The 11,947-nt window shown below is 42.4% G+C and overlaps 2 protein-coding genes across 2 annotated transcripts; one reads left to right on the plus strand and one right to left on the minus strand.

Moving 5' to 3' along the window:
- Positions 1 to 1,388: 1,388 nt before the first annotated feature.
- Positions 1,389 to 3,727, plus strand: chchd4a (coiled-coil-helix-coiled-coil-helix domain containing 4a). The gene is made up of 3 exons (XM_054784486.1): positions 1,389 to 1,555; positions 1,822 to 1,920; positions 2,351 to 3,727. Exons 1-3 carry the CDS (start codon positions 1,534 to 1,536, stop codon positions 2,701 to 2,703), a joined length of 474 nt encoding a protein of 157 aa, XP_054640461.1. The 5' UTR covers positions 1,389 to 1,533; the 3' UTR covers positions 2,704 to 3,727.
- si:dkey-202e22.2 (netrin-4) lies at positions 3,248 to 10,515 on the minus strand. The gene is made up of 10 exons (XM_054784485.1): positions 10,090 to 10,515; positions 8,928 to 9,370; positions 8,550 to 8,861; positions 6,143 to 6,269; positions 5,546 to 5,734; positions 5,254 to 5,470; positions 5,036 to 5,166; positions 4,476 to 4,544; positions 4,208 to 4,378; positions 3,248 to 4,120 (listed from the first exon to the last, which is right to left on the minus strand). Exons 1-10 carry the CDS (start codon positions 10,163 to 10,165, stop codon positions 3,984 to 3,986), a joined length of 1,872 nt encoding a protein of 623 aa, XP_054640460.1. The 5' UTR covers positions 10,166 to 10,515; the 3' UTR covers positions 3,248 to 3,983.
- Between the last annotated feature and the right edge of the window lie 1,432 nt (positions 10,516 to 11,947).

Here is an 11,947-nt window from a genome sequence, read left to right on the forward strand (position 1 = left end):
CCCTCCCCCCTCCGTGCTTTGAGCAAAGTATTGTCTCCATTTCTTCCGCTATTACCCATCAACCTGCGGGCTGCCTGACTTCCCTCTTGACTGTTTGGTCAGTTGAAGAATCCCACAACGCACCTGAGTGTGGTGCTGGCTTTGACTCACCTCGGCCATTTTTCACTGTAGCATGTCGAACGAACACTAAGTAACACAACATTTTGAGGGAGAGCGTTAACAGATGTCATGTTCGTCACAGGCAGCAATCAAGTTTTCTAGAGGCTTTGTTACCAGGATTCAAAGAGTATAAACAAAATATACTTGTACTCCTGGTAAGGTTTCTGTTTTATCTCCACAAGTTGTCCATGTTTGTTGATATTTTCAATAATGGACTGTTTATATGAATTCTGTTGTTACGTGGGACGCAGTATTTGTGTCCTATATCTGTGGCTCGTAAAGGAAAGCGATGGTGTGTGATGTCTTGCTCTTTCATTCCTAGACTGAATTGCTGCACAAAACTGCCGGGGTGGTCGGTAAGAGGGTGGGTTTGATATGGATGCAAAAGGGGGGTTCATTTTGGTTTTTACTCTTATGTAACAGACATAATTGTGTTATTAAAACTGTTTTTTTCCAACACTTGGAATTGAGTAATTGCCTTCCTTATTAATGTCATGGTTTTAAGCAGCCTATTTTCAATGTAAAATTGGTTTGGAACTAAATGCCACGGAACCGGACGCCTTTACACAAAAATTCAATTACAGTTTACATCTAATGCACGACTTAGCACGTGCAACGCATATTGTTCCCGCATGGTTATGCATTGTTACCACCACTTCCCGCATCCGTGAAGCAGTCGTGGCATTTTTGGTGCCGCTTTGGTAGCATGATGCCACGCAAAATACGGTCTATGTAAAATGATTAGACCACCCTTGTTTCTTCAGTTTCTTCTTCATTTTAATTCCAGATACAATTAAAGGTACCTTTTTGTTTGGACATATAACAATGAAAACAAAAATAGCTCATAAATCGCGAGGTATCGGCTCGTAAATTAAACTGTTATGACCTATTATATTTGTAAAAATGTATCCTATAGTTGTACCAGGCATTAAAGTGGATCAATAAACTGAAGAAACAAGGGTGGTCTAATAATTTTTTCCATGACTATAAATAGCAGGCATCACCCCAAGTTTCATTAATTCCTCAATTTGCAATGTATCTACACGACATTGAACTGAAGAGAAGACGTTCTCATTGCAGAAAATAAAAAGGTATCTGTCATTTCGCAGCTGCAGTCGTATTACTCTCAAGAGCCGGAGAGAATACATAACCCCAACTCGAAAAAGTCATGCACGGAGTCGGATAGTATGGGTGAGGGAATCACAAGAAGACCCATCTGACGTCATCACCACGCGCCGCCTACTAGGTCATAGGATTTTGCGGCTCCCCGGCCGGATTGTCCGATGAAATACTCTCTGTTGATGAGTAATTTATCTTAGGCTGACCATATTTTACCTGGGGGAGGAGGTTAGACGGACACAAACAGCGACAACCATGTCGTATTGTAAGCAAGAAGGTAATGTAGACATTTCATTCATTTGAGCGCGTGTCTGTGCAATGTCACCGTGCGTGCTGCCATGCTAGGCTAACTTTCTTCAACTTGATGCTAGTGGTCCATCTAAGTCATTTACTGACTTGAACATGTGTTGTTTTTTTTCCTCAGTGTGAATAAACATTTCCATGGCTAGTCAGTAGTCACAACAGTGTTCTTAATCAGGAGTACTCCCTGAAGTTGTAGTTGTTTTAAACTGCTTGTTAGATGTTGTCTGCTTCTTATTCCAGGGAAAGATCGCATAATTTTTGTGACCAAGGAGGACCATGAGGCCCCAAGCAATGCTGAACTGGTTGCAGATGATCCCAATGATCCATACGAAGAGCAAGGTTTGGCATTTAATGTGTAAATAAAACACAAACACACGACATTATAAAACCTAAGTCTTAAAAATTACATTGTAATATGGTACAAGTTTGCAATTGATATCAGTCTGATTTTTTTGTTTTGTTTACTTTTTAACTGATATGGTATGAGGTTGGACCTGGGAAACCCCAGGCTGGATATTTCCTACTTCACAGTAGCCTGGAACACAGCAAAAGAACAACAACGTGGAAACTCCTCTGGGTGGCGTTATTTGCCTTAATATGACACTACACAAGGAAACAGGAGTTCATAACATTCAGAGATTTCCCCTTGCCATTAAAATGTCAATCAATCAATAATTTTTCAAATATCCATGCCCTTTAACAGAATATCCCACTTACGTATGGCAGTGACCAGTTGACAGTGCCACTGTCTGATTTCCTGTGTCTGTAGGCCTCATCCTGCCCAATGGAAACATCAACTGGAACTGTCCATGCCTTGGTGGAATGGCCAGCGGACCTTGTGGCTCGCAGTTCAAGGAGGCTTTCTCATGCTTCCACTACAGTACGGAAGAGGTGAAGGGCTCAGAGTGCATCGACCACTTCCGGAACATGCAGGAGTGCATGCAAAAGTTCCCTGAGCTCTATCCTCAGGAGGAGGAGGACGAGAAGAAAGAAAGCTCCAATCAACCAGACACCAACTCTGGTTCTGACTCTGCCGCTGCCCTGACCGAGGGCTCTGCCTTATCACAAGAAACAGACTCTGTTCCAATAAGCTCAGCTACAGATAATCAGGATGCCAGCTAAGATTAACCAGTTGTCATCCACAGGCTCTTAAATCTCAGTTTGCAAGCACTGCAAAGCATTCCAGCACTGGGTTGCCCTTCTGTTGTTAAAACCTACAGAAAGGGTTTGTGCAGTGGGTGGCATTTATGGGTGGTATTTGTAGGGCACCAGAATGCTGAGCAACAGCATATAATGTAATCTACCGGATGATTATGGTTTGACTGCAGCACTTGTGGTAATTGAGGTTCACTGTGTGTTCAGATCTGCATTTCTTGTGTCATGACACTGTTTGGGACACCTAGGTGCTTATTGATGAACTATTTCGTCACCATTTCTGTGCGATCCAATGTCCCCAGGTACGTGGAGCAAAAAGAAAACGTGAGAAGGCTTCTCAAGTTTTCTTCAACAACAAATCTCAATCGCTCATCCTTACAGTTTCTAGAACGTGTTGTCCTTTGTATCATTTCCATATGAGCGTACTTGTGTGACCTATTGTTCTTCCTTTGCTGCCAGCTTGTGGAGTTTCAACCAGCAGTCCATTACAAAAATAATGAAAGAACAACCATTTCCTTACATGTCATTTATGGAAAGTACAAATACTTTATGCTTGTATTTGTCATACATAAAGGTTTGTTCAGTTTAAGTTTATACAGTATTGGCCATGTGGTGTGAACATACTAAAAAGAGCTAGCCCTTTTTGTGATCCCCAGTAACCGAACAATTAAAAGTATCCCTGGTATGGTATGTGGAACTATATTATTATATTTAATGACAATGTTAAATAGTTATTTCCACAAGAATAATGTGTATTATCATAGCTGATCTGCGTGCTCGTGCAAGTACTACCTACCGAATGATTGACTCAGATGAACACCCAAATCAGAAGTACACGCAAATAGACTTTTTATAGGTCTTGCGCTCCATGATGCTAAAGAAGAGTTGGCCATGGGAAACAATCAGGACCATCGTCTTTGTCTGCTGCTCATTGAACAACCCTGTTGGCTGGGCAGTCATTTCTAAAGAATTAAACTGAGGTGGTGAAACAGTTGTAACTCCTGCTTTCTTTTGTCTCTTAAGTTCAGTGTTGTTCCCCTTCCCTCGCTTTGCCTGCTCTCAACCTCCCAATGGGTCACTGCCATTCTGTGAATGTATTGATAGACTTGTGCAGCCACACAAATATTCAATTTATTTCATTCTTTCATGTCTGCTTTGCTATTTTCCAGTTTATTGACCTCGAGTGCTGGTGATTTAGCTCCTGTCCAGTCTTTTGAGTCTCTTCCTTTTGAAATCCTGCCTGTCAATCATGAGCATCCACTTCTCAGGCCTTCTGTTATGAGAAGCCCCAGTCTGGGTGTCCAGGGGACTACTGCACTCTGCAAGGTGACCAGCAAACGGCCTGTGGCAGCCTCTTCTGGGCCTGCAAGCAGGTACTCCATACCTACAGAAGAAAACTCACTGGTCATCTTTATTCTAACGCTCGTCCTTGATGTCCACAATATGCTGTAAGTGCATATAAAGCATTTGCCTGGGTTTAGGATTGGACAAGTGCACCCGCGGCTGGTCCAGGACACAGGAAAGATGCTGACTGTTCCCAAACTCAGTGCCACCAAACCTGATCGTAGGACCTTGCGTACTTTGACCTGCACTTCTGCATGGCTGCCTTTGTCGTGAGCTGACACCACACTCGCCTTCATCACTGTCAGGGTGACACCAGTCCATCGTAAGTACAGTGGGCGCTCAAATTACTAAAACAACCCATGACTCATGAAGGAACACTGTACATAGTTTCTTACCATAGTCGTGTTTGATCTTGCAGAGGTCAGACCTACTTCTCAGCTTTTTTTCCTTACAGATACACTTCCCTGTGCACACACGTACTGGGTTATTTTAGCTACTGTACAGTATGTGTTGACCAAGCAGTTATGTAATGCTATAGGCGACATATGGGGATAGCTGTGTCAGCTACATACATATTGTGATAGTTTCCTGCTGTGAAACAGTGCAACCCTAGCAATGGAGGAAATGCATCTTTTTTTTTTTTTGAAACATAGTTGTTTATGGCAAAAAGTAACATTTTGTTCCCTTCCTGAACCATTTTACTTGTTTGAAGTGTTTTGGAGAGTTAAACTCTGTTTACAGATTATTTAGCTTCTTTTAAATACTAGAGCTCTTTCTCTTTTTATACATATTTATATACATATTTTTATACATACCGACATTAAGCAAATTGGTGTAAAAATATGGTGTAAAAATAAGTACTTTTCAAGTTCAGATCCTTAAAAACTTGCTGTTTTGGTATATAGTGTGTGATGCTAATATAAATGTCTGCTGTATTCTGCAGTTTTGAACACACCTGTGGAGTGCAGTGCAGATACGGCCTGCTCTTTTGGCCAGTGTGCCTCCTCTTCATCCATGAAGAAATGAGCATCCAAAGAAGGGATTCTTCCACCGATTGGTATGTTGAACACCTGATTATTTGAGTTGCTGCAAGAACCAAATTGGGAGATTCAGCATCAGCTAGAATTTAGACTTATCTGGTCATGTGTAAAGGCCTTAAAGTGTGTAGATCACCTGTGTAGACACTGCCCAGTGGTGGGATTACAGTTGTGAGGGCAAGCACAGGCTCTGCACCCTTCATCTCCAAAGCTCCAGTAGCCAGGCAGACAGTGGGTGCAGCTTGTACCTCCAACGCCAGATTTACACTTGCACTGCCCACTGCGAGGGTGGCACCAATGGCCCTCCTCTCCAGCACTTGGAGGTGAGGAGCCCTGAGGGTCACACCAGCAGCCTGACCGACAAGATATAGATTTTTATTTTCCTCTCTCGAAAAGATACTCTTGCCGTATTCCAAATGATTGTTTACGTTGGCAAGTGTGTGGAGAGTGGATGGGCAGAGTCGGGTGACGGCGGTAGCCTCGACGGCACCGTTGGCACCTGCGGCCGTAGGTGTTGTGTCTGCAGTTATGGCACACGCCGCCGCTGATGCCCCCGGTGGAGAGCCACACTCGCTGGGAGAAGTAACAGCTATCTGCGTGACCGTGACACTCGCACTCTGATCACACACACGCCGTGACATAGCAGTTGGAAGAGAGAGAGACAATGTGAGGATGACCCGAAGAAAAAAAATGTACTGATGGTTTATTATATAATATTATAATATATTTTGCTACCATTGTTCAACAGGTTCCAGATTATGTCAACCTTGTTTGGGACATTTTGTATTACTTTTCTGATCTCAAACACCAACATTTTTTACTTTTGATTCAAGAATATGAAAGAAGAAAATGTGTGTACTTTTTACAACCACTAGGGGGCACATTTGCATGCAATCTGGGATTACAATGACATATAATCAAAGTTTACAATCCTCAATCTCAGTATTTTGGCACATTTTCTGAGGGAACTGCTAAATTCTTCCTACTTCCAGGATGGTCATCTGAGAGTGTCTGCGGTCACTTACTCTGGCATGGATTTGCATCTCTGCTGCTGCCGTTAGCGGGCCTCCACGGACGGTCATTGTAGAGCGATGCACACTTCTCACAGTGGTATCCAGCTGTGTGGTGAGTACACACACATCGACCAGACACCTGTAAGGCACATCCAGGGATTTTCAGTAACCTGCACCCCAAATACACTGTCTAGAGATGGAAATGAAATACTAACCAGCCGCAGCATTATGTACGTTATAAGAGCTACATCACAAATGACAGTTGTACCTAATCTCCTTCAGGTAATGGTGAGGTTCAAGGAACCAAATATGGTAAATGCATGGACCCCAGTGCCTCTCATAACCATGCCATTTGGTATACACTAGATCGTTGGGTCACACTTCAAGACATCCCGTGAATAATGGACGCAACCATAAAATGCCAATTTTTTTATACTCTCAACCTTATAATATGTCTACACATTTAAATTCAGTTTTACGCATTAGAAAACAATTACAGGCATACAGTATACAGTACAGTGAACCCTCGGTTTTTGTAGAATTCAGTTTTTGATTAAAATTATTGCCAAAAATATGTCTCGGTTTTCGTACACTGTCTCGGTTATGGTACGTCCAAACGGTGGGCTAAACAAACTAGTTGAGTGTCCAAACAAAGCATCCACAAGTTGGTGTCACAGTCTCTGTGGAGAATGGACAGTGGCTCTTTCAGGGCTGGGACACAATAGACAGATTCCAGCCAGGGAATCCTTTAATCATCTTTATTATGTGTGTGGGTGGTTTGTTTATAGAACACACACAGAAGGATGAACAACTCTGTATCTGTCTCCTTCCTTCCTCCTAATAAGCATTGTGCACCATGTGCTGATGAGGCGTTCAAGAGCACTCTGTATATCTGAGTCTAAGAGGAACAAGCTTTTTTATTTAGGATGGCTGCGAACTTTGACAAAGAACGTGAGGAACACTATTGAATCCAAGAATGAAGTCGTGGCAAAGTATGAAGGCAGCATCCGTTACAATAGGATTGTAACGTAATTGTTCCTAGCTAACACAGTATGCAGAGGGAATGGTTTAAGGGAGACACATTACAGAAAGTGATCCGGCCCAATGTGTGTAATGATGATTGTACCTGCTGCTGAGGTTTACAGCAGAGTTCAAGTGTGAAAGTTGTCCCTGAGTTAATTGGTTAATGCTAAGTAATTGGTAAGTGAATTTCCGTGAAGTAGGATTCAATATTAATAAATAGAATATTTTATACAAAACCTGTTTATGACCTTCTAAATATGTTTTTTTTTTACCATCATTAGAGCTCTGTATACATGAAATAACACCCCTATAGTCACCTTTACACTTGTATTACCCAATATAGTTGACATAATAATAGAAAATAATCCATCTTAGACGTAAGATAAGATAAACTCACACGTTAGCAGTTAGTAGAGCAGCATACTTCCTGGTGGCTATTGTCTCAAGATTCAGGAGTCTTTATTGTCAGTTCACCATATATAAAAGACACACAGAGCATCAGAATTGTTTTTTCTCTCCACGATAATGTTAATGACACCCAGAGACCAGTTTAGAATACTACTCTACTGCAGCTGTTTATGGTTAAGGAAAGACTCACGATGCACTTCCATCGCTTTATTAACAAACACAGAACCCATGTCACGAACATTCACACAGGAGCTGCTGTCGGCCAGTCTCTACACTGCTAACCTGCTGCTAGCACTCAGGTAACAGTCAACTCTAGCCAGCTGACGTCACACACGTCACTTCCCAGGCCCCGCTTCTTAAAGGCACACATAACAAGTCACAGATATTGTATTACGCTTCATATCACATCTTTTGAATGCCTTATATCTATATTTTAATTAATGTAGCCATTTTTGTAATGTATTTTTGTTTGTCTGGATTTACATTAGTTCATATTGATTCAGTTATTGTGCAATTTGAGTTGTCTGACCTTTTGGAAAAGATTAATGACGAAAACCGAGGTTCCACTGCATTGTACGTAGAAAATGTGCAGTTTCGCAACATGACATCTTGTCCAAGCATTTTCCTGCTGGAAAATGTTGAGTGGATTGACTGGATTGCCCTCTGCTGGAGTCATAGCTGCAGCACTCTATTTCCTCTGCGGATAGTGCCATCAAATCACTTTCTCTTTAAGTTACCATAAAAAACCCAAATAATTTACAATTTAAAGCATAGAAAATAAATCTGTGAATATGTGGGAAAGCAGATGCCGCACCGTGAGTAGGCGGGGATCTACAGGACTGTAGTACAATCATTTTATGTGGTTAACGTGAATTTTTCCTTCCAGTCACGACCGCCTAACATGTTTGATAAGACTATAATGGCACACAAGATACTGACTATGAAGATGCACTTTCTCCCTTAGCATATTTGATGAAAAGCTACTCACCATGTTACTGTCCTGCTGCGTGTCCTGGCTGCTGTGGAGTGGAATACAAAACTCAGCATGCCCATGACACAGACAAGTCCCTTGGGCCAGAAAATTATAAACGGCATAGGGTCCTGAGGCTAGGGTTTCTGTGGGTGTTAGTGAAGGAAATGTGGGCTCTGGTTTGTCCTTTGAGGGTTGCCGGAGGGGAGGACACGTCTGAGCTTTCAGCAGTTTAATTCGGAGGTTGGTGAGGGTCAGATGGACAAGAGCCTCTGGACTGTAGGGGTCCAGAATTCTATCACTGCTGGGGTCCAGTGTCCGTATTATCACCTTGGAAGAGACAGTGCACTAGTTGGAATCTGACTGCTCAAAGCATGCCATGTTTGTAAATCTTACCTCCCCGCCGCTGCAGGGTTCTGCACTGCTGTAACGGGACGTACACAAAGAGCCAGGCTGATTAAAATCATCGGGCAAACCAAACTCCATGCTACAGTTGTGTGCAAACACCTTAAGAACATCCCAGGATTTGCCAAAGTCAGTAGATCGTTCAATGGCCATGACAGCAGGCCGTGGTGAGCGGAACAACACAACCACATGGGACAGACAGAACTGTGTTTCCAGGTCCAGATGGATCTCATCATGTCCCCCTTGTACAATGGTGCTTGCTCTGGATTCCCACCAGGTATTTGGATGCAAGAAAGGGTCATCAGTCATGTGACTAGGTGGGTGGGGGCATGGGATGGTGTTGTTCCCACAGCTGCCTGAGAGGGTGGTGAGGGTTCTGCCTGTAGCCAGGTTCCTAATGGGCGGACTGCAGGCATGGTCTGCACATCTGGAAACTGAAGCAGATGTACAGTCAATGTGGCTCAATCATCCATTATAATAAACCTTTAGAACAGAAAGGCACATGGTTGTTTTGGAAATTGTTTCCATCTATAAGTCATGTGTTTCTTTGAGTTCATGTTACATACAGCCCATACTTCTTCCCCAATGGACTCTCGGGTTACCTTTCATAGCGAGAGGCAAGGCAGCAATATCTATGACCTTTACAGGATGTAAAAGGATTGACAAAATGCCACCTGTAACTGAAGAACTGCTATTATAAGAGAAGAAAGAAGCCTCCTTAGTAAATACAACCACGGCATTATGACCACTTGCAATTGAGCTGTGTCTGTAAATCTGCCTTTACTAAGATAATCATGCATATTTTTGATTGACACTGCCAGAGATGTACTGTATTTGTGAAAAATGTTCATGATTGCCCTGCGATTGACAGGCGACCAGCCCAGGGTGTACCTGCCACTCGCTTGAAGTCAGCTGGGATAGGCTCCAGCATACCCCGGTGACCCTTGTGAGGATAAGCGGCATAGAAAACGGATGGATGGATGTTCATTATTGTGGTTTGCAGTGGTGTTAAACGACACTGCATCATAGTGTATGTACGGTATTCACATTATCTTAGAAACGCAGCATAATGCAGTGCTGTTCTATACCCCTGTAATGATCGGTGGTAATACACCCCTCATTCATTTCACCCACATGAAATGGTGCACCTCACCTGCACGGCCCCGTGTCACGACCACAAACATCCAGCTGAGCGCCAGTAGCATCCCTTGGTCACCTTTCACAAACATCTTAAACGCTCTCACGCCTCTTTCCGTTTGTCGTTACAATCTTGATCCGGGAGGAGAAAAAAGCTCCAATATCATGGTGAACGGACAAGAGCATTTCTTAGTTGATTATGCAATGTTTGTGCATAAGTAGTGTTGGGTGGGGTGAAAGCCTTAAATATCAATACAAATGTGGATTGCAGACTAATTTAAAGCATCGGTGATGACATCAGTGCTCTTCCCGAGTAAGAATCCCAAACGCTCCACATGGCAAACCACAAAATATTATCCAGATGAAGTGAAGAATCCAAGCAAGGAGGAGAAACTGAATAGATGCGTACTAGTTGAGAGGCAGACAACAGTGCTGTCCCCCAGTCAGGTTCAAAGCTCTGCGCACTGAAGCGGAGGGTGCGCTCTATTTATCCACACAACCCACCCACTTAAAGTGTCTCCACACACACATGCACGCACCGTGGGGGAAAGATGTAGGAGAAAACCAACCTCAAAGTGTAGTGATGTGTTAATGTGCCACTACCTGGCATGAGGTGTAGGAGATGCGGTCCGATATCAAGTAAATACAAGCCAGTATTGCCTATACCGATAAAACTATTGGCTGTCATTCAAATCCTTTGACTTTTTGCCCCCAAAGCCGTCCTGTGTTGAGAACTTTTTTCCCCTTTGTATATAACGATATTAACAATCTATCAATATGAACAACACATCCCAAAAAAAAACAGTTGTTTGTGAAAGTAAACAGAAGAGAACTGAAAAATGTCAATCTACTACTACCACCCTTGGTATTAATACAGTCCTGGAGAAAATGACTGGACCACCCTTGTTTATTCAGTTTCTTGTTCATTTTAATGCCTGATACAACTAAAGGTACCTTTGTTTGGACAAATATAACAATGACAACAAAAATAGCTCATAAGAGTAAAACGTTTTGGCAGTACAATGCTGTAGCTATTCTTGTAAGAACTTCAGTGATTTTTTAAAGTGATGGAAGATATCAGCTCTTAAATTAAACTCTTATGAGCTATATTTGTTATCATCATTATATGTGTCCAAACAAATGTACCTTTAGTTGTACCAGGCATTAAAATGGATCGATAAACAAGGGTGGTCTAATCATTTTTTCCATAACTGTGTTACTGATATTTGGATCCCTCTGCCTACGCCGACCTGGCAGCCACAGTGCTCACAGCCAGTTCTTTTTCAGAGAAATGAGCTCTATCTGCTTCTGCTTCTCTTGTTTTTGAGCCGCACTAAATCCAAATTACGCGCCTCTTTGATGTCTAGCTGGAGGAAACCTGAGACGAGGATAAAAATAGTCCTTAGTGCAGCCTTATGGTGCATTGAGGCCCCGAAGTGATCTGACAAATGGAATTGGCTTTCCATCATCTGTATGTCTGACTAATGGGATTACACTGTCAGTCTTCGCCGTGGCAGCTGATAATAAACACATGCGATAGGCCTGTAACCGTCCTTTTTTATTCATTCTTGTATCCACACAGATGCCTGACATATTCCACTCCCTCCTTACAAAATAAACAACATGCCTTTTCAGTTTTATTGCGGAACCAAGGAAAGCAGGACCACAGAACAATAAATGGCAACACTAAATCTAGACTGATTGCTCACAAACGTGACTTTAAAGGACCAACATTGTAAACATTTTTTATTTTAAATCAGCTTTTAATATGATGATGCTCAAAGAGGTATTTGTTTAATAGCATGTTTATTATAGCAGCTGTACTTTGCAGTTGTGTGGTGTTTATTTTGGTTATGTTATGATGCAGTGCAGTG

The sequence above is a fragment of the Dunckerocampus dactyliophorus genome, chromosome 8 (genome assembly GCF_027744805.1).
Source record: "Dunckerocampus dactyliophorus isolate RoL2022-P2 chromosome 8, RoL_Ddac_1.1, whole genome shotgun sequence".
NCBI classification, from domain to species: domain Eukaryota; kingdom Metazoa; phylum Chordata; class Actinopteri; order Syngnathiformes; family Syngnathidae; genus Dunckerocampus; species Dunckerocampus dactyliophorus.

Excerpts from the sequence above, each read along its gene's own strand:
- si:dkey-202e22.2 (XM_054784485.1), bottom strand. The coding sequence starts at position 10,165 with ATGTTTGTGAAAGGTGACCAAGGGATGCTACTGGCGCTCAGCTGGATG. Across the intron at positions 5,735-6,142 it reads AGATGCAAATCCATGCCAGA|AGTGCGAGTGTCACGGTCAC; the intron begins GTAAGTGACCGC and ends GTGTGTGATCAG. Across the intron at positions 5,471-5,545 it reads CTCTCCACACACTTGCCAAC|GCTGCTGGTGTGACCCTCAG; the intron begins GTAAACAATCAT and ends CTTGTCGGTCAG.
- chchd4a (XM_054784486.1), top strand. The coding sequence starts at position 1,534 with ATGTCGTATTGTAAGCAAGAAG. Across the intron at positions 1,556-1,821 it reads GTCGTATTGTAAGCAAGAAG|GGAAAGATCGCATAATTTTT; the intron begins GTAATGTAGACA and ends TTCTTATTCCAG. Across the intron at positions 1,921-2,350 it reads TGATCCATACGAAGAGCAAG|GCCTCATCCTGCCCAATGGA; the intron begins GTTTGGCATTTA and ends CTGTGTCTGTAG.